Source organism: Rana temporaria, chromosome 4, assembly GCF_905171775.1.
Source record: "Rana temporaria chromosome 4, aRanTem1.1, whole genome shotgun sequence".
In the NCBI taxonomy this organism is placed as follows: domain Eukaryota; kingdom Metazoa; phylum Chordata; class Amphibia; order Anura; family Ranidae; genus Rana; species Rana temporaria.
The window spans coordinates 23,269,127-23,291,735 of record NC_053492.1 but is presented as its reverse complement, the minus strand read 5'-3'; the positions used below and the strand labels follow the sequence as shown (position 1 = coordinate 23,291,735).

General features: G+C 48.1%; 1 protein-coding gene across 1 annotated transcript in view; it reads left to right on the top strand.

The window, feature by feature from the left end:
- The window catches only part of PNOC (prepronociceptin), a 187,822-nt gene extending 168,882 nt beyond the window's left edge, over nt 1–18,940 (top strand). Inside the window, exon 3 of the mRNA XM_040348124.1 lies at nt 17,608–18,940. Coding sequence (XP_040204058.1) covers nt 17,608–18,192 — 585 coding nt within the window. The 3' untranslated portion in view covers nt 18,193–18,940. The remainder of the gene's footprint in view (nt 1–17,607) is intronic.
- The last annotated feature ends 3,669 nt before the right edge of the window (nt 18,941–22,609 follow it).

Below are 22,609 nucleotides of genomic sequence, written 5' to 3'. Positions count from 1 at the left end.
AACTATAGTCACCCTTCAGTACAGACACCCCTCCCTCATTATAGACCCCCCTTCTTCAGTACAACCCCCAATAGGTGCAGACAGCCCCCCAGGATAAACCCCCCCCCAATAAGTGCAGACCCTTTAAGGATTAACCCCCTTCATCAGTGCAGACCCCCCAGGATAAACCATCCTCCAATAAGTGCAGACAGCCCCCCAGGATAAACTACCCCCCAATAAGTGCAGACCCCTTAAGGATTAACCCCCTCCATCAGTGCAGACCCCCCAGGATAAACCACCCCCCAAAAAGTGCAGACAGCCCCTCAGGATAGATCACCCCCCCAATAAGTGCAGATCCCCCCTCAGGATAACCCCCCTCCATCAGTGCAGACCCCCCAGGATAACCCCCCCCCCCAAAAAGTGCAGACAGCCCCTCAGGATAGATCACCCCCCCAATAAGTACAGATCCCCTTTAGGATAACCCCCCTCCATCAGTGCAGACCCCCCATGATAAACCCCCCCCCCCAATAAGTGCAGACAGCCCTCAGGATAAACCACCCCCCAATAACTGCAGACAGCCCCTCAGGATAGATCATCATCCCCAATAAGTGCAGATCCCTTTCAGGATAACCCCCCTCCATCAGTGCAGACCCCCCAGGATAAACCACCCCCCCCCAATAAGTGTAGACAGCCCCTCAGGATAAACCCGCCCCAATAAGTGCAGACAGCCCCTCAGGATAGATCACCCCCCCCCCCAATAAGTGCAGACCCCCTTCAGGATAACCCCCCTCCATCAGTGCATACCCCCCCCCAGGATAAACCACACACCCAATAAATGCAGACAGACCTTCACAATAGATCACCCCCCAATAAGTGCAGACCCCCTTCATGATAACCCCTCCATCAGTGCAGACCCCCCAGGATAAACCACCCCCCCAATAAGTGCAGACAGCCCTTTAGTATAAACCCCCCTCCATCAGTGCAGACTCCCCTCCGGATAACCCCCCCATCAGTACAGACCCCCTCATGCACCTTGGCGGCGGGCAGAGGATTCAGCATGCACCCGCCTGAAGAGTTGCTTACTCAGACCGTCAAAAAGTGCAGACAGCCCCTCAGGATAGATCACCCCCCAATAATTGCAGATCCCCCCTCAGGATCACCCCCCTCCAACAATGCAGATCCCCCCCAGGATAAATCCCCCCCTAATAAGTGCAGACAGCCCCTCAGGACAGATCACCCCCCAATAAGTGCAGACCCCCTTCAGGATAACCCCCCTCCATCAGTGCAGACCCCCCAGGATAAACCACCCCCCCAATAAGTGCAGACAGCCCCTTAGGATAGATCATCCCCCCCCAATAAGTGCAGATCCCCTTCAGGATAACCCCCCTCTATCAGTGCAGATCCCGCAGGATAAACCGCCCCCCCAAAAAGTGCAGACAGCCCCTCAGGATAAACCGCCCTCCCAATAAGTGCAGACAGCCCCTCAGGATAAACCGCCCTCCCAATAAGTGCAGACAGCCCCTCAGGATAAACCCGCCCCAATAAGTGCAGACAGCCCCTCAAGATAAACCCGCCCCAATAAGTGCAGACAGCCCCTCAGGATAGATCACCCCCCAATAAGTGCAGACCCCCTTCAGGATAATCCCCTCCATCAGTGAAGACCCCCCAGGATAAAGCACACCCCAATAAGTGCAGACAGCCCTTCAGGATAAACCCCCCCTCCATCAGTGCAGACTCCCCTCAGGATAACCCCACAATAAGTGCAGACCCCTGAATATGCTGTAATATGCAGAGTATCTCACAGGAATCTACGCAGTGCTGCAGTAATATGCAGAGAATCTCACAGGAACCTACTCAGTGCTGCTGTAATATGCAGAGTATCTCACAGGAACCTACTCAGTGCTGCTGTAATATGCAGAGTATCTCACAGGAACCTACTCAGTGCTGCTGTAATATGCAGAGTATCTCACAGGAACCTACTCAGTGCTGCTGTAATATGCAGAGTATCTCCTATATAATTCTCTCCCTATCAGAACAAGCAGGAACCTTTCCCTAAACTGTCTAATGCAGAGTATCTCACAGGAACCTATGCAGTGCGGGTGCAATATGCAGAGTATCTCCTATATAATTCTCTCCATATCAGAACAAGCAGGAACCTTGCCCTAAACTGTCTAATGCAGAGTATCTCACAGGGACAGATGCAGTGCTGGTGCAATATGCAGAGTATCTCCTATATAATTCTCTCCCTATCAGAACAAGTAGGAACCTTGCCCTAAACTGTCTAATGCAGAGTATCTCACAGGAACAGATGCAGTGCTGGTGCAATATCCAGAGTATCTCCTATATAATTCTCTCCCTATCAGAACAAGCAGGAACCTTGCCCTAAACTGTCTAATGCAGAGTATCTCACAGGGACAGATGCAGTGCTGATGCAATATCCAGAGTATCTCCTATATAATTCTCTCCCTATCAGAACAACATACTTGCCAACTGTCCCGTTTTTAACGGGACAGTCCCGTTATTTGGGACCTAGTCCCGGCTAATTTAGCCTGCCGGGACTTGTCCCGGCTAGTGGGGAAGGCAGGTGCGGTAGTCGTTACCGCTGCGCAGTCCTGTGGACGGAGAGGAGGCGCTGTGAGCTTGTCACAACCTCGAGCATCCAGTCAGTGGGTGGATCCATGTGCTTCCCCCTCCCCCGGCTCCTCCCAGGCTCCCCTTCTCCAGCTCTGCGGATCTCCTACCATGTGCTGTGCAGAGCGTGGATGACTGACAACGCCGTCGCCGCCGCTGAGCAGCTGTCACGATCGCTATCGTGCCAAACAGACAGCGAGGCGTGATCACGCCCCAAGTGGCTCTGGGTGGGATTGAACCCAGGACTTCTTCTTCACTGCTCCAGATCTTTGCCACTGAGCCACTTCTCAAGTTCATATTCTGCTTGCTGTCCATCAAAGCCTGGTTCTGAACTATGTGCTGATTGCCTGTCTTTGAATCTCCCTGCAATCTGCACCTGTTTATCCTGGTCCAGCTGAGGCAGGTTTCCTAATCAACCAGGGTATAAAGCCCTGCCTCACTATGAGGCAGGTGTCAGTTCATTGTACTCTGCTTGTCCTGTCTGTGCCAACGGTTCCTGTGTTCCTGTGATTGACTTCATCTACAAGACTGACCCCGGCTTCTGACCCTTTGGCTTACGTACCCTGGATTTGCTGTACTCCTGCCGTCACCTGGAATTGCTGACAGGACGTCTGGACCTCCACTACCTGGACCCTGGAGACCCCTCTCTGCACTAACAGCTCCTTTCAGCCCCAACCATCAGCATACCAGGAACTGCTCTAAAGGCTCAGGCTATCTCCTAATTCAGCCATCTCCAGCTACAGGCATCTCCATCTGGAGCCATCTCTACCTACAGGCCGGACTTCATTCCACAGCCAGTCACAACCTGGGAACTCAACCCAGCCTGGAATGGTCTTCAGAACCGCAAGTATCTTACACATAATACCATATACAGTCATACTGTGATCCGCCTGTTTTTGCTTATCTATAGGACTTGGCTTGCTGAACATTACATTGCTTGTCAGAACTTTCCTGGTTACTTATCTGAGTACTGCAAGTTATTGCTATCGGTTTTTCATTACTTATATCATTGCCATAGACTCATGCATTAATCCGGCCTGCTTACAAGTCACAGCCTAGCTAATTACCTAAACAGCCATTTAAGAACTTTATTCCTAAGTATTTACATATGCTTATACATAGCTTATGAATTAATAAGCATTCATGATTAAGTTGATTCTCTAAAAAGAGGTTGTGATGAACTAAACCCTAAACTCTTTGACCATACAAGAGAGTGAAGTAGTGGTTTAACCCTGAGAAACCTCCGCAGCTGAGATCCAATTAAATCATAACTAAACTCATACGCAGGAGCGTTACATATGAGCATACAAACCTGCAAAATGGACTCCACTCAAGGTAAGCCCTTACAGCAGCTCCTTGACCTTCTCTCCTCCTGGATGGACCGGACTGCCGTCACAGACCTGTCACCTGCCAGAACATCGATCATCAGAGAGGTACTCACTGTGATGACAGTCCGCGGCGCTGCCCGACATCCTGTGACGTCACTGCCTGATCGAGGGTGCCCTGAACATCCCTGCTGACCTCACACCACACTCCTGTCATCATCATGCTCCTCGTCATCCCCCTGTTCCTGGCATTCCACCATCCCACCTCCAAGGCCTGTCATACATTTTATCACCTCCCTGTCACTTCCTACCGCCCACCCCTGTCATCTCCATCCTTCCTATCATCTCCATCCTTCCTGTCACCTCCCTGTCATCTCCATCCTTCCTGTCACCCTCCTACCACCCACCCCTGTCATCTCCATCATTCCTGTCATCTCCATCCTTCCTGTCACCCTCCTACCACCCACCCCTGTCATCTCCATCCTTCCTGTCACCTCCCTGCCACCCACCCGTGTCATCTCCATCCTCCATGTCACCTCCCTACCACCCACCCCTGTCATCTCCATCCTTCCTGTCACCTCCCTGTCATCTCCATCCTTCCTGTCACCCTCCTACCACCCACCCCTGTCATCTCCATCCTCCCTGCCACCCACCCCTATCATCTCCATCCTCCCTGTCACCTCCCTGCCACCCACCCCTGTCATCTCCATCCTCCCTGTCACCTCCCTGCCACCCACCCCTGTCATCTCCATCCTCCCTGTCACCTCCCTGCCACCCACCCCTGTCATCTCCATCCTCCCTGTCACCTCCCTGCCACCCACCCCTATCATCTCCATCCTCCCTGTCACCTCCCTGCCACCCACCCCTGTCATCTCCATCCTCCCTGTCACCTCCCTACCACCCTCCCCTGTCACCTCCATCCTCCCTGTCACCTTCCTAACACCCACCCCTGTCATCTCCATCCTCCCTGTCATCTCCCTACCACCCTCCCCTGTCACCTCCATCCTCCCTGTCACCTCCCTAACACCCACCCCTGTCATCTCCATCCTCCCTGTCATCTCCCTAACACCCACCCCTGTCATCTCCATCCTCCCTGTCTCCTCCCTACCACCCACCCCTGTCATCTCCACCCTCCCTGTCACCTCCCTGCCACCCACCCCTGTCATCTCCATCCTCCCTGTCACCTTCCTACCACCCACCCCTGTCATCTCCATCCTCCCTGTCACCTTCCTGCCACCCACCCCTGTCATCTCCATCCTCCCTGTCACCTCCCTGCCACCCACCCCTGTCATCTCCATCCTCCCTGTCACCTCCCTGCCACCCACCCCTGTCATCTCCATCCTCCCTGTCACCTCCCTGCCACCCATTCCCGTTTCAATTTCCTGTAATTCTCTCTTTATTGAGTAGACCCTATAATCTGATAAGTAGGCGAAGATTATGCGGAGTGGGTGGAGCTTCGGGGAAGTGAGTGTGGTAATTAATAGCTGTGCTGCAAAGTGTCCCTGGAATTTTTTTTCAAATGTTGGCAACTATGGAACAAGCAGGAACCTTGCCCTAAACTGTCTAATGCAGAGTATCTCACAGGAACAGATGCAGTGCTGGTGCAATGTCCAGAGTATCTCCTATATAATTCTCTCCCTATCAGAACAAGCAGGAACCTTGCCCTAAATTGTCTAATGCAGAGTATCTCACAGGGACAGATGCAGTGCTGGTGCAATATGCAGAGTATCTCCTATATAATTCTCTCCCTATCAGAACAAGCAGGAACCTTGCCCTAAACTGTCTAATGCAGAGTATCTCACAGGGACAGATGCAGTGCTGGTGCAATAAGCAGAGTATCTCCTATATAATTCTCTCCCTATCAGAACAAGCAGGAACCTTGCCCTAAACTGTCTAATGCAGAGTATCTCACATGGACAGATGCAGTGCTGGTGCAATATGCAGAGTATCTCCTATATAATTCTATCCCTATGAGAACAAGCAAGAACCCTTTTTTTTTTTTCAAAGGGGTCCGGAGGTCCCCAGGGCCCCAGATGGCAACCCCCCTTTTTTTTATTTATTTTTAAATAAAAAAAATATATTTTTTTAATATATTTTTATTAAATTTTTTATTCCCCAGGGCCCCGGATGACAACCCCCCTTTTTTTTTATAAAAAAAAAACTTTTTTTATATATTTCTTTATTTCTTTTATTTTTTATATATACGAAGGCATGGCAGCCCATTCAAATCAATGGGCTGCTGTGCCTGCACAAATGAGGGCCGCCAAAACACATACATGTGAACCAGCCAGGCCCAAAATAAGCAGGAGGGGGGCCCAAAAAAAATGTTTGCCCAGGGCCCAAACCATATTAAAGACGGCCCTGCCGATGCCCAACCACTTCTATTTCAGGATGAGTACATGGGGGGACCATCACAGCACGTCTTGGATGATGATGAAACACAGTTGCCAACTGCTGGTGCTTTTGCAATTGTGCAGACCGACAAGGAGGGCAGTGTTGAAGACTGGGTGGAAGATGATGTGCAGGACGATGAGGTCCTCGACCCGACATGGAATCAACGTCATGCAGGTGACCCATGTAGTTCGGAGGAAGAGGCGGTGGTCGCACAGAGCCACCAGCACAGCAGAAGAGGGAGCAGGGTGCCAAAGCGGAGCGTCCATCCCCTAGACAGTACGCCTGCTACTGCCCAACGCAGCAAGGGACCGAGCACACCAAAGCCAGGTCCAAGCTGTTCCCTAGCGTGGCAGATCTTCAAACAATGTGCTGATGACAAGACACGCGTGGTTTGCACGTTGTGCAATCAGAGGCTGAAGCGAGGCATAAACGTTCTCAACCTGAGCACAACCTGCATGACCAGGCATCTAAGTGCAAAGCACGAGCTGCAGTGGAGTAGACACCTCAAAAACCAAGAAAGGTCTCTGGCTCCTCTTGCTTCCTCTTCTGCTTCAGTCTCGGCCTCTCGGCCTCTTCATCCACCCCTGTAGTGACAGTGCCACCTGCCACCCCGCAATTAGAGGACCGGCAAGCAACACTACCACCTGGGACACCAAACATCTCCAGAATGTCCCATGGAAGCATTCAGCTCTCCATCTCCCAAACACTGGAGCGTAAGAGGAAGTACCCCTCTACCCACCCGCGATCCCTGGCCCTGAATGCCAGCATTTCAAAATTACTGGCCTTTGAAATGCTGTCATTCCGTCTGGTGGAGACGCAGAGTTTTAAAAGCCTGATGGCATTGGCTGTCCCACAGTACGTCGTGCCCAGCCGCCACTACTTTTCCAGGCGAGCCATCCCTTCCCTGCACAACCAAGTGGGGGACAAAATCAGGTGTGCACTGCGCAACGCCATCTGTGCCAAGGTCCACCTAACTACGGATACGTGGACCAGTAAGCACGGTCAGGGACGTTATATCTCCCTAACAGCGCACTGGGTAAATGCAGTGGCGGCTGGGCCTAAGGCGGATAGCAGTTTGGCGCATGTCCTTCCACCACCGAGGATTGCAGGGTGCTTCAGTTTTCCTCCTGTTCCTAACTCCTTCTACTCCGCTTCCTCATCCTCTACCGCCTCCTCATTCGGTCAGCGTAACACATTTACCACCAACTTCAGCACAGCCATGGGTAAACGCCAGCAGGCAGTTTTAAAACGTTCCTGTTTGGGGGAAAAACCACACACCGCGCAGGAGTTGTGGAGGGACATGGAACAACAAACCGATGAGTGGTTGGCGTCAGTGAGCCTCAAGCCGGGCCTGGTGGTGTGCGATAACGGGCAAAATCTCGTAGCAGCTCTGGGCCTAGCCGGTTTGACGCACATCCCTTGCCTGGCGCATGAGCTGAGTTTGGTGGTGCAGAGGTTCCTGAAAACTTACCCCGATATGCCACAGCTGCTGCAGAAAGTGCGGTCCGTCTGTGCGCACTTTCGGCGTTCTCACCCTGCTGCTGCTCGCCTGGCAGTGCTGCAGCGTAAATTCGGCCTTCCCGCTCACCGCCTCATATGTGATGTGCCCACAAGGTGGAACTCCACCTTGCACATGCTGGCCAGACTGTGCGAGCAGCAGCAGGCGATAGTGGAGTTCCAGCTGCAGCACGCACGCGTGAGTCGCTCTGCGGAACAGAACCACTTCACCACCAATAACTGGGCCTCCATGCGAGACCTGTGTGCCTTGTTGCGTTGTTTTGAGTACTCCACCAACATGACCAGTGCCGAGGACGCCGTTCTCAGCGTTACTATCCCAGTTCTATGCCTCCTTGAAAAAACGCTTTGGGCGATGATGGAAGAGGATGTGGCACAGGAGGAGGAGTCGGGATAATTTCCAAGGCTTTCAGGGCAGTCATTCACAAGTGGCTCCGAGGGTGGGTTCCTGCACCAACAAAGGCCAGGTACACAATTGTCCAGCAAGGGCACAGTTCTGGAGGATGACTAGGTGGAGGAAGACATGGAGGAGGAGGTGGAACCATGTTCACAGCAGGATGGCATCCAGACCAGCTCATGGCCATCACTGGTGCGTGGCTGGGGGGATACAGAGGACACAGATGATACACCTCCCACAGAGGACAGCTGTTCGTTGCCTCTGGGCAGCCTGGCACACATGAGCAATTACATGCTGCAGTGTCTACGCAACGACCGGCGTGTTTCGCACATTATGTTATTTTAAGTTATTTCCCGATTCACATTTATTTGCAGAGTACTTGCCATGCTCTTCCCGACATTTTGCTGCCATTTGCAGCCCTCTAGCCCTTTCCATTCGTTTTTTAGAGACATTTTAGTAGTCAAAAGTCCGGGTTCCCATTGACTTCAATAGGGTTCGGGTTCGGGGTCAAGTTCGGGTCTCGAAAACCGGACTTTTTTCCGAAGTTCGGCCGAACCCGTCGAACCCAAACATCCAGGTGTCCGCTCAACTCTAGTAGTGATGTAAAGGTAATGTATTATAGAGATTTTTTATACTTTAAATCTGCAATTCCGCATGACAACCAGCTGCTTTACTCTGTAGTATTCCTTTTTTTATTTTATTATGTTTCTATTTTTTTTTTTACCAAGTTCAATTTATTCCATAATATTAATAGTCCACTTTCCAGCCCTTGCTGTGATGAATGCCAAAAAATGATAAATGGGAATAGCTGTGAATAGAATTTTTGCCCATTTTGTCTGGGTGAAGTACGTACAGCTGTTGGCCTTGGAAACATTTTTACCATTTTTAACCACTTTAGGAAGAAAATGACGAGGCTTTTAAATGCCTTTTAGCCCTGGGAACACAATCATCAAGCAAATAAACAATCATTTTAGATGTACAAAATGTTTTGCCGCCGTGATGTGTTTTGCTCGCCGGTGTCTGGGTTATGGGTGAGCGTCAAAGAAGACGTAAAGCCAGACACTCGAGTTTCATAAAGTCATAAAAAAAAAATATATATGTTTTTTTCAATCTCCAACTTTTGTCCCCGGTGACCCCATCATGAGGATCCTCGTTCACTGTTTTAGGGTGACAACTCTCTGTACCTGTCTCCCGCGTTGTCACCCTCTTATCCTATGGGCTTCCAATCTAGACTGCTGGAGATCAGCCATTATTACTAATCGTTTAAATTCAAGAGGATTTTGTTATTGGGCTCCTGCTTTGAAGGAACTTCACCTCCAAGCGTGCGTCTTTTTTTTATATAAGCGCTGATAATTGCTGCTTTGCAGTACAGAGAAGAAGGGTAGTTGGCAAGTGAAAGGGGCTGTTATTGTATGAATACTTGTTATGTTTAATCAGTCTACATAATTGATCCTTTCTTACCGTCTGACAAACACGGAGAGGAATATCGCAACACCCACCCAGGCAGATTGTCTGTCTAGATAACAGAGCGCTGAGACGGAATTACTCTCTCTTTTATGGCCCACTCCCACCAACGCACACGTCTTCTGTTTCTGCTCACACCATGCCCACCTACACTTCCCCGCTTCCTATCTCTACACTGGGACCTGTCCAACTTCTCCTCATCACTACACCGAGGTGCATTTCTCTGCTCTCTGCCATATCACCGGCATGTATTACCCCACTCTCCACAACTTCCCCAGCATGCATTATGGCACTCTCCGCAAATTCACCAACACACATTACCCAGCTCTCCACAACTTCACCAACATGGACTACACCAATCTCCACAACTTCACCAACATGGGCTACCCCACTCTCCACAACTTCCCCAGCATGCATTGTGGCACTCTCCACAAATTCACCAACACACATTACCCAGCTCTCCACAACTTCACCAACATGGGCTACCCCACTCTCCACAACTTCACCAACATGGGCTACCCCACTCTCCACAACTTCATCCACATGGAATACACCACTTTCCACTACTTCACCAACATGGGCTACACCAATCTCCACAACTTCACCAACATGGGCTACCCCACTCTCCACAACTTCCCCAGCATGCATTATGGCACTCTCCGCAAATTCACCAACACACATTACCCAGCTCTCCACAACTTCACCAACAAGCACTACCTCGCTTTCCACAACTTCAGCTGCATGGAATACACCACTCTCCACAACTTCACCAACATAGACTACCCCACTCTCCACAACTTCATCAAAATGGGCTTCACCACTCTCTACAACTTCACCAACAAACACTACCTCGCTTTCCACAACTTCACCAACATGGACTACACCACTCTCCACAACTTCACCAACATGGACTACACCACTTTCCACTACTTCACCAACATGGACTACACCAATCTCCACAACTTCACCAACATGCACTACACCAGTATCCACAACTTCACCAACATGGACTGCACCAGTATCCACAACTTCCCCAGCATGCATTATGGCACTCTCCGCAAATTCACCAACACACATTACCCAGCTCTCCACGACTTCACCAACATGGACTACACCAATCTCCACAACTTCACCAACATGGGCTACCCCACTCTCCACAACTTCCCCAGCATGCATTATGGCACTCTCCGCAAATTCACCAACACACATTACCCAGCTCTCCACAACTTCACCAACAAGCACTACCTCGCTTTCCACAACTTCAGCTGCATGGAATACACCACTCTCCACAACTTCACCAACATGCACTACACCAGTATCCACAACTTCACCAACATGGACTGCACCAGTATCCACAACTTCCCCAGCATGCATTATGGCACTCTCCGCAAATTCACCAACACACATTACCCAGCTCTCCACGACTTCACCAACACGCACTACCTCGCTTTCCACAACTTTACCCACATGGAGTACACCACTCTCCACAACTTCACCAACATGGGCTACCCCACTCTCCACAACTTCCCCAGCATGCATTATGGCACTCTCCGCAAATTCACCAACACACATTACCCAGCTCTCCACAACTTCACCAACAAGCACTACCTCGCTTTCCACAACTTCAGCTGCATGGAATACACCACTCTCCACAACTTCACCAACATAGACTACCCCACTCTCCACAACTTCATCAAAATGGGCTTCACCACTTTCTACAACTTCACCAACAAACACTACCTCGCTTTCCACAACTTCACCAACATGGACTACACCACTCTCCACAACTTCACCAACATGGACTACACCACTTTCCACTACTTCACCAACATGGACTACACCAGTATCCACAACTTCACCAACATGCACTACACCAGTATCCACAACTTCACCAACATGGACTGCACCAGTATCCACAACTTCCCCAGCATGCATTATGGCACTCTCCACAAATTCACCAACACACATTACCCAGCTCTCCACGACTTCACCAACACGCACTACCTCGCTTTCCACAACTTTACCAACATGGAATACACCACTTTCCACAACTTCACCAACATGGACTACCCCACTCTCTACAACTTCACCAACAAACACTACCTCACTTTCCACAACTTCACCAACATGGACTACACCACTCTCCACAACTTCACCAACATGGACTACACCACTTTCCACTACTTCACCAACATGGACTACACCAATCTCCACAACTTCACCAACATGCACTACACCACTTTCCACAACTTCACCAACATGGACTACACCACTCTCCACAACTTCACCCACATGGACTACACCACTCTCCACAATTTCACCAACATGGACTACACCAGTATCCACAACTTCACCAACATGGACTACACCAGTATCCACAACTTCACCAACATAGACTACACCAGTATCCACAACTACACCAACATGCACTACATCACTCTCCACAACTTCATCAACATGGACTACACCACTCTCCAAAACCTCACCAACAAGCACTACCTCGCTCTCCACAATTTCACCAACATGCACTGCACCACTCTACAACTGCACCAACATGGACTATCCCACTCTGCACACTTCCTCACTGACTTTTTTCTTCCCTATCTTGAACCTCTCCAGGCCAACAGACTGGGTCATTTGCATTCCTGCCATGGACAAGTTGGTTATGGGTTGGGCTTTTCCCTCTCAATTGGCTCCCCCTTCTCTGGCCTTTCTTGCTTCCACCTTTAGGGTTATCGTCGGGGTTAACGCAGCCAATTTCTTTCCCTATTTGTTGTCTTCATCCCTTTTTGCTGTATCCAAGATACCTGCTTCAATCTTTTGATATCATAAACCCCAATACCACTTGCTCCCGATGAAGAGGAATTGACGTATAATCTTGAAACCCGTCGAGTTACACTCTGTACATTTGCACAAGAGTGATGTAAATTAAGTGGTTCGTCATGATCTCATGTGGATACATATCATTGAACTTTTTAGAATTTGTATTATTAACCACTTGAGAACCGCACTATAGACGAAAGATGTCCACAGCGCGGCTCTCAATTGCCGGGTGGACATCCCTGGACGTCCTGCTGTTTACATTCCCCCCTGCGCGCCGCCGGGAAAAACTGTGCCCGGCGTGTCACGTGATGCCAATGCGCGTGCCTGGCGGCTGCGATGTCCGCTGGGTACTCGCGATCGGCAATTACAGAGGTTAGGAACGTGGAGCTCTGTGTGTAAACACAGAGCTCCACATCCTGTCAGGGAGAGAGGAGACCGATGCTGTGTCCCTTGTACATAGGGACACAGATCGGTCACCTCCCCCAGTCAGTCCCCTCCCCCCACAGTAAAAATCACTCCCAGGGAATACATTTAACCCTTTCCTTGCCCCCATAGTGTTAACCCCTTCCCTGCCAGTCACATTTATACAGTAACAGTGCATATTTATAGCACTGTTCGCTGTATAAATGTGAATGGTCCCAAAATAGTGTCAAAAATGTCCGATATGTCCGCTACAATATCGCAGGCCTGACAAAAATCGCAGATCGCCGCCATTACTAGTAAAAAATTGAAAAAAAATCATAAATCTATCCCCTATTTTGTAGGTGCTATAACTTTTGCACAAGCCAATCAATATACGCTTATTGCGATTTTTTTTACCAAAAATATGTGGAAGAATACGTATCGACCTAAACTGAGAAAAAAAAAAAGTTAAAAATAAAAATAAAAAATGGGATATTATTATAACAAAAAGTAAAAAAATATTGGCCCGGATTTACAAAGCACTTACGCCAACGTATCTCGAGATACGCCGCGTAAGTGTAACTATGCGCCGTTGTATCTGTGCGCCGTGCCCACAATCTGAGAAACGCCTAAAAATAGGCTTCCTACGACCGACGTAACTTGCCTACGCCGTCGTATCGTGGGCGCATATTTACGCTGGGCGCATTTGCCGCTCCCATAGATTTTCTATGCACATATGCAAATGAGGGAGATACGCCGATTCACAAACGTAGTTGCGCCCGGCGCATCATATACGCGGTTTGCGTAAGTCGTACGTCCGGCGTAAAGTTATTCCCCATATAGGAGGCGCAACTCATGCAAAGGTATGGACCAGGGAACACAAGCCGTCGTATCTTTTGTCTTTACGTTGTACGTGAATATGACTAGGTGTAGGTTACGTTCACGTCGTAGAAAGTGATTCGACGTATCTTAGGCAGTGAGTGAGTGAGTGAGTGAGTGAGAAACTTATATAGCGCAAACAAATGCGAACTTAATCGCCTCAAGGCGCTGGCATCCAGAGTTGTACAGGTCTTCAGAAGAGGTGGGTCTTCAGTTTTTTCCTAAAAACCCGATGGTTTTCTTCCAAGCGGATAGTCATGGGTAGAGCATTCCAGAGCCGTGGTCCTTGGACCGAGAATCTACGTTCTCCCTTAGATTTGTAGCGGGATTTGGGGATTTGGAGAAGGTTTTGGTTGGTTGATCGGAGCACGAGCTGGGTGACGTAGGGTTTTATTTTCTCGCTTAAGTATTGAGGAGCTTTACCCTGTATACATTTGTGGGTGAGGCAGAGAGTCTTGAATGTCACCCGGTCCTGTATGGGCAGCCAGTGGAGGGACCTCAAGGCCGGTGAGATTGGTTCCCACGGCTTTTTACCAGTTACCAGTCTGGCTGCCGTGTTCTGGACGACTTGTAGACGTGAAATCTGGTATTTTGGTAGTAGAGGGAGTTTGCGTAGTCGAGTCGTGAGTTGATGATTGTTCCAACCACTACTGCTGTGTCCTCTTCCGGGATGAAGGGGATGAGTCTACGTAGCATGCGGAGCAGATGATGAGAACCGCCAGTGGTCTCGGCGTGATTCTGAGCATGCGCACTGGGATGCGGCCACGGGACGGCGCATACGCCGTTCATTTTAAGTACTTCTATGGCGCTTGGCCCATCATTTGCATGGGGTCACGCCTCATTAGCATGGCTCACACCCACTTCCACCTACACTGGCTTACGCCAAGTAAACCCAGTGTATCTTTAAGAGCGAGTGGGAGCAAGTGCTTTGTGAATCCAGTGCTTGCCTCTGTGCGCTGCGCCCGCGTAGCGTAAAAGAGATACGCTACGGCGGAATAAATATGCGCCGATGTCTGTGAATCCAGGCCATTGTGTTTTTTTGTTTATAGAGCAAAAAATAAAAATCGCAGAGGTGATCAAATACCACTAAAAGAAAGCTCTATTTGTGGGGAAAAAAATTATAAATATATCATTTGGGTACAGTGTTGTATGACCGCACAATTGTCATTCAAAATGCGTCAACGCTGAAAGCTGAAAATTGGTCTGGGCAGGAAGGGGGTTTAAGTGCCCAGTAAGGAAGTGGTTAAACGTATATTAATTTAAAACAATTACTGTCTACTTACACAATTTGGGGATTTTTAAATCCCGCCAGAGGGTCCTTGTCCTGCTGTTTCCTTCCTCACTGACCAGCACTGCTCTGATATGCTCTTCCTTAACTCACGGCTACTACACCGATCCCCCGGTATTTATCAGTTTCGGCAAATGCATTAGGTTTGCTTGTCTGACTTTAAAATTGAGAAGTAAAACCCTCCACTAGACTTTTGTGCTGAGCTTCTGCTTTGAAAGCAGAATTTTGTGGCATGTTTCCTAACCAGCTCCAAGCGTGCGTCTTTTTACAATAAGCGCTGATAATTGCTACTTTGCGGTACATGGAAGAAGGATAATTGACAAGTGAAAGGTGTTGTTACTGTATGAATACTTGTTATCTTTAATCAGTCTAGATAATTGATCCTTTCCTCCTGTCTGACAAACACGGAGAGGAATATCGCAACAGCCGCCCTGGCAGATTGTCTGTCTAGATAACAGAGCGCTGAGACGGCTCCAGGATGCGCTTTTTGACATTAAACTGCTTAATTTCTTCTTCTTACTTATACAGTATAATGACAGTGATTGCAAATTTGCTCTTTTTTTACGTCTTCATGACAGTTAAACGGGTCGAGCAAGAAGCGCACGCCATCACACAAGTTAATACCGTATTGACCCTGTTAACGTCCTAACTTTATGACAAATACCTTTTCCTGGCAAGGTCCGCGCAGTAAATTGATTATTGGTCCATTGTTATTGAAGTAAACTATGCAATAATATACAATCTAATATACGGTAAACTATATAACTATTGCATAAATGTATTTAACTTGTCTATCCCTATCAGTGGCGGCTTGTGCTCAAATTTTTTTGGGGGGGGGGCGCAAACAAACTAAAAAAAAAATCAATTGCCGCCACTGTGCCCATCAAACGTCGCCAGTTTGCCCCCTCAAATTATGCCAGTTTGCCCCCAAATGTAGCCAGTTTCCCTTCAAATGCAGCCAGTTTCCCCATCACATGCAACCAGTTCCCCATCACATGCAACCAGTTCCCCGTCAAATGCAGCCAGTTTCCCCTCAAATGCAGTCCGCTTCCCCATCAAATGCAGCCAGTTTCCCCATCAAATGCAGCCCGCTTCCCCATCAAATGCAGCCAGTTTCCCCATCAAATGCAGCTCGCTTCCCCATCAAATGCAGCCAGTTTCCCCATCAAATGCAGCCCGCTTCCCCATCAAATGCAGCCAGCTTCCCCATCAAATGCAGCCAGTTTCCCCGTCAAATGCAGCCAGTTTCCCCGTCAAATGCAGCCAGTTTCCCCGTCAAATGCAGCCAGTTTCCCCGTCAAATGCAGCCAGTTTCCCCGTCAAATGCAGCCAGTTTCCCCGTCAAATGCAGCCAGTTTCCCCCGTCAAATGCAGCCAGTTTCCCCGTCAAATGCAGCCAGTTTCCCCGTCAAATGCAGCCAGTTTCCCCGTCAAATGCAGCCAGTTTCCCCGTCAAATGCAGCCAGTTTCCCCGTCAAATGCAGCCAGTTTCCCCGTCAAATGCAGCCAGTTTCCCCGTCAAATGCAGCCAGTTTCCCCGTCAAATGCAGCCAGTTTCCCCGTCAAATGCAGCCAGTTTCCCCGTCAAATGCAGCCAGTTTCCCCGTCAAATGCAGCCAGTTTCCCCGTCAAATGCAGCCAGTTTCCCCGTCAAATGCAGCCAGTTTCCCCGTCAAATGCAGCCAGTTTCCCCGTCAAATGCAGCCAGTTTCCCCGTCAAATGCAGCCAGTTTCCCCGTCAAATGCAGCCAGTTTCCCCGTCAAATGCAGCCAGTTTCCCCGTCAAATGCAGCCAGTTTCCCCGTCAAATGCAGCCAGTTTCCCCGTCAAATGCAGCCAGTTTCCCCGTCAAATGTAGCCAGTTTCCCCGTCAAATGCAGTCTGCTTCCCCATCAAATGCAGTCTGCTTCCCCATCAAATGCAGTCTGCTTCCCCATCAAATGCAGCCCGCTTCCCCATCAAATGCAGCCCGCTTCCCCATCAAATGCAGCCCGCTTCCCCATCAAATGCAGCCAGTTTCCCCATCACATGCAGCCAGTTTCCCCGTCACATGCAGCCAGTTTCCCCGTCAAATGCAGCCAGTTTCCCCGTCAAATGCAGCCAGTTTCCCCGTCAAATGCAGCCAGTTTCCCCGTCAAATGCAGCCAGTTTCCCCTCAAATGCAGCCAGTTTCCCCTCAAATGCAGCCAGTTTCCTCTCAAATGCACCATGGGATTTTCTCTCAACCCTGGCCAACAGCCCATAAGCTCTGTTGTATCTGAGGGTACTTGGCTTTGGTCAGGGGCAAAGCCGTATCTCACTAAAACAAGCAAAGAGGCTCAAAGTGTTTCCACAGCTGTGATTTATAGTGACTAAAACCAGACAATTTCCAAGAGATGGTATATGTGTGGGGATTTACACTTTCTCATGAAGGACCCCTTAAAATGTATATTAAAAAAATGCAAACCCAACAATCAATAAGCCAATGCCCTACCCACATCTATATAACTCTTTTGTTTTTTCATCAACAGCTCTGCATCGTGGAGTGTGAAGGAAAAATCTACTCCAGTTCCATGTGGGGCGTATGCAAAACAGTCCTCATAAAGTCCTCGATACAGCTCAGCATGGACAGTTTTGAGGAAGACTTCAAACCTTTCGAGGACAGACAGTTCCCCACCAATTTCAAGCATCTGAACGACCTCACCAAAATGGTTGACTTGAGTAAGATTAAGGATGAAAAGAGATTGTCCAAAATTAGTAATTTGATCCGCGAGCAAGAAGAAGACACCAGCATGGGAGGTGGAGAAACTGCGCTCGGGATGACCACCGGACCTGACGAATTTGTAGACTTGCAAAATCCATCGAATGCCATGTCTAAACGCTTTGGGGGGTTCGTCAAGGGAAAATACAGCTATAGGAAATTCATGGGCCCATCGAAAGACCTTCAGAAGCGCTACGGTGGCTTCATAGGTGTTCGAAAATCAGCCAGGAAATGGAACAACCAGAAAAGGTTTAGTGAGTTTCTGCGGCAGTACTTGGGGATGACCACACGTTCGGCTGAATATGACAGTTTTACTAATGATATGAACGAACTGGATGAGCAAAATGAGATCTGAGACTTGTCGAATGATGCACATAGTTGATTTAGAACTACGAAGGCACAAAGTCAACGTCCACCTTAGAGTATAATTTAAGAAGCCCTCACCAATGTCATTGGTATTTTGGAACCATGCCTAGTGGATGTACGCAGTACAGCTCGAATCATTATCTTAAAATAGATGACATCTTGGTGAATATTTGGCAAAACTGGGAAGTAAAGAAGGGTGGTATTAAGAAGTAAAAGAAACAATTAAATCTGCTGTTTTAATGTATGATCCAATACCCTTTTCCTTATATTTTGTAAATATATGACACGTATGCTACATGCAATAGGGTTTGACATTGTCATTTGAAATCTGAGTTGCAATTTCAACTGGCCTATAGTAATTAAACATTTACTTGATATTTATATTGGCTTTATCAGGGGAGCAGGTGTCCATCATCTCCAATTTTCTTTTAGAAATGAGTGAAAATCTCCAATGGGGACACAGACAGCAATAAATCGCCAACAGGGGTTTCTAAAACCTCCCCACTGTACTAAATAGAAGTGTTTATTATTGATGTCTGTGGCCCTTCTTGGCGATGACCTTTTCATTGGCATGGGAATCTCCCCATGGGCACCACAGAGACCGGTAAAACTTGACAGAGCTTCAATTCTTTCCTTAATCTATCAAAAATCAAACAATGTTTTGGCTTGAGATACACTTAAAGAAGACTTATCATATTAAAATATTCATCAGCCAATTTGATGCACCTTATAGAATATTCTCTGTTTGCCAAGAATGGTTATTTTGATAGCTACTGGATATATTGGACTGCTTAGGCCCATGGTGTCCATTTTAGGACAGTCTTTCTTCTAAAATTCACCAACTATCCTAGTAGATGTACTTCCTTTTCGGGGGATAAAACCGTCCCGCTAGCAGCCAAATACCCCCACAAATACGATGGTACGACAGTGTGAAAGGGGCCTTAAACAAAACAATTGCCAGTAATGAAAATTTCAGTGGGGGTCCCAGGCATGTGGCCTGGATGGGGGGGGGGGGGGGGGGGGAGATGCTCGCTCATCTTCCCCCTTTCTTGTTCTGCCAGATTGCATGCTCAGATAAGGGTCTGGTATGGATTTTGGAGGAGACCCTAACGCCATTTTCTTTTTACATTTTGGCGTGGGGTTCCCATCAAAATATATTCTAGACCTGAAGAGCCTGGTATGGATTTTTCCTGAAGTTTTCATTGCAGGTAATTGTTTTCTTTACATTTAGCTGTCAGCAGGGGTATTGGACCCAGCACACTCGGACGGTGCATCCAGGGTGACCGCACTGGTTGAACCCTCTCCCTACTCTACACCACTGGCCGTGGCTTTGCCCTAGTGGTAGCATGGTCCTGACTAGTAGTATTATATTAGCAGTCTTCCCAAGCCACTTCTTCAGCTCTAATGAATGTTCCTCTTGGAACTGAAGAAGTGTCTTGGAAATGCTACGAAACATCTTCAAAATTACAGAACAAGTCCAGCTGAATGTGACTAACAATTACCAACTATACCATGACCTGGATAAATGAGAACCTTCATAGACAGGTAGGAATAATTTTTCAACATGGAGATAACATACCTAACACAACACCAAGTCTCAGGCCAATGGAAAGAGCTGTGAAATAGACAGTTATTGACCAATAAAATATATTCACGACTTCCTAACTTACATCAATGTGACAAAAAAAACATATCTACAAAGTGACAGGTCCTCTTTGCAATCTTGAAAAAACTGTGATTTTATTTTTTGTACTGGGTGGATATTGGATGGTTACAAGTCTTAATGGCTTCTGTACACCTAGTGCTCTATCCAGACTGGAGTTCCAAGCTTCATTTATCCACCCAAGCTGGAGTTCTAAGCTTCATTTATCCACCCAAGCTGGAGTTCCCCATCCTAAGCCTTGTACACACTATTGGAAAATTGGACGAAGATATCCATATTCGGAACGATCATCCAATTTTCTGCTTGTTAGTGCACTGCTTTCGAGAGTCGATATTGACTGTTTCCGAAGGGAAATGTTGAAAAAAAATTCTCGTTCAAGAATTTTTCTACCATTTTATTTACTTTATTCATTTTCTTTTTCAACATGGAGCAAGGACACTGAAAAATGTGATTGCTCGTTCGTCTGATACTAAACATAAGGTGAAGTTCCAAGGTTCCTTCGGTTTATACAGCCACAGTTCCAGAGTTATCTATCCCTGGCCCTCCACAGCTCTGATGGGACCGTACAGGGCCGTCTTAATAGCATCATGGGTCCCTGGGCAAAGTAATATAGTGGGCCTCTACCAGCCGGCACCAATTTACACACCAAGGCCCAGATTCACAAAGGACTTACGATGGTGTAACTCCACGTACGCCGTCGTAAGTCCGAATGTGCGCTGTCGTATCTATGCGCCTGATTCTTAGAATCAGTTACGCATAGATTTGGCCAAGATACGAGCGGTGTAAGTCTCCTACGCCGTCGTATCTTGGGGTGCATATTTACACTGGCCGCTAGGGGCGCTTCCGTATATTTCCACGTCGAATATGCAAATGAGCTAGATACGCCGATTCACGAACGTACGTGCGCCCGGCGTATCAAGATACGTCGTTTACGTAAAGCTTTTTCCGGCGTAAAGTTATCCCGCTATATGAGGCGTAGCCAATGTTAAGTATGGATGTCGGGACAGCGTCGAATTTTGCGTAGTTTAAGTCATTTGCGTAAGTCGTACGCGAATAGGGCTGTGCGTAAGTTACGTTCACGTCTAAAGCATTGACTATTTGCGGCGTAATTTGGAGCATGTGCACTGGGATACTTTCACGGACGGCGCATGCGCCGTTCGTTAAGAGTGTCAATTACGTGGGGTCACGATTGATTAGCATACAACACGCCCCTTACCAGCCTACTTTGAATTACGCGCACTTACGCTGGCCCATTTACGCTACGCCACCGTAACTTAGGACACAAGTGCTTTGTGAATACAGCACTTGCCTGACTAAGTTGCGGAGGCGTAGCGTAAATAATATACGCTACGCCCGCTGAAATATACGCTCTCCTACGTGAATCCGGGCCCAACTCTCAAGAGTTAGACATATATTTATTAGTACTTTCAATAAAAGAAAAAAATCCATAAATAAGAAGGCCATAGTAGGGGGTCAGGAGGGCACAGTACAGGTTCTAGGACACTGCTCGGGACCATCTGGGACATCCTGGGACAGCTTAGTAAAAAAAATGTGACTGCCCTGGTACATCTGAGACAGTTGGCAAGTATGATGTAATGTACAGTGGTGTATCTAGGGTATGGCAGCCATGGCATGGGTGCCATATGAAGGTATGAAGGGGGCGCTGTTGAGTGGCTGGGCAGCAAGGCACTTACCAGGGTCCGAGGGTCTCTTCTTTCCTCCTCCTGAGCATAGGCAGGATCTCCTTTTCAGCATCTTTGCTAATAGACAATGGCAGCGCTATCCCTGCTGTGTTCAGCCACAGCCCTCCCCTGTTCTCCCAGGCTCTCCCATTCCATCTGGTCGGATTGGCAGCACACAAAGAAGAAGGAGGAACATCAGTTTCTCCCTCTCCTCTGTGAAAACTGAGGCCTTAAGTGATGAAGATTTCATCACTTTCCGTATTGGTTCTGCATTTACCTGGCCTTGGAGGGCAGAGGAGGAATCAGGGGTCTAATAAACCCCAGATTTCTCCATAAAGAGATTATGTCACTACCCAAGGTATCACAAAGGATGAAAATATCACTTGTTTTGTTAGCTGTTTTTTTTGTTAAGGTTATCTGAAAGATGGGTTTCAAATGTTTCGACAGGGGCGCAGTTTCAGTGCTTGCCATAGGAGCTATTTTCACTAGATACGCCTCTGGTGATGTAAGACTATCATGGGGCCTCCATGCACCTGGGGCCCCTGGGCAGTGCCCAGGGGTGCCCATGCATTAAGACAACCCTGGGCCCGTAGGGTAGTTATGATCATACATACATCTTATTTATTCACAACACATATTAAAGCTCTATGAAATTGAAAAACCTTTAGTCCAAACATGTATTTGTTTACAAAAACTATGGTTAGCACCATCTGGAATCTGTCTTTAAATTCTGATCAATTGCACAGCAGATTTATCAATATGAAACTGTGGGTATCTGAATTGTGAGCCAATCACACTGTATTTCAATACACCTTACTTTAGACCTGACTTGTTTTCAGGCACTGGGTAGGTGTTTCAGCAGCTCAATGGAAGGGTTGATATCAGAGGTTTTTGATGCTATTTTACTGTCCAATGAGAAGACCTTTACAGTCCAGGGACCTGCATGAAGCGAGGAGTGTTGAGCCCCCAAAACACATTGGTTGTTGAAAAATAAAATCTTTCAAGGGACTGCACAAGCTAATGTGGCCCTCCCATCCTTGTAAAACTCCAAGGATCCAGCA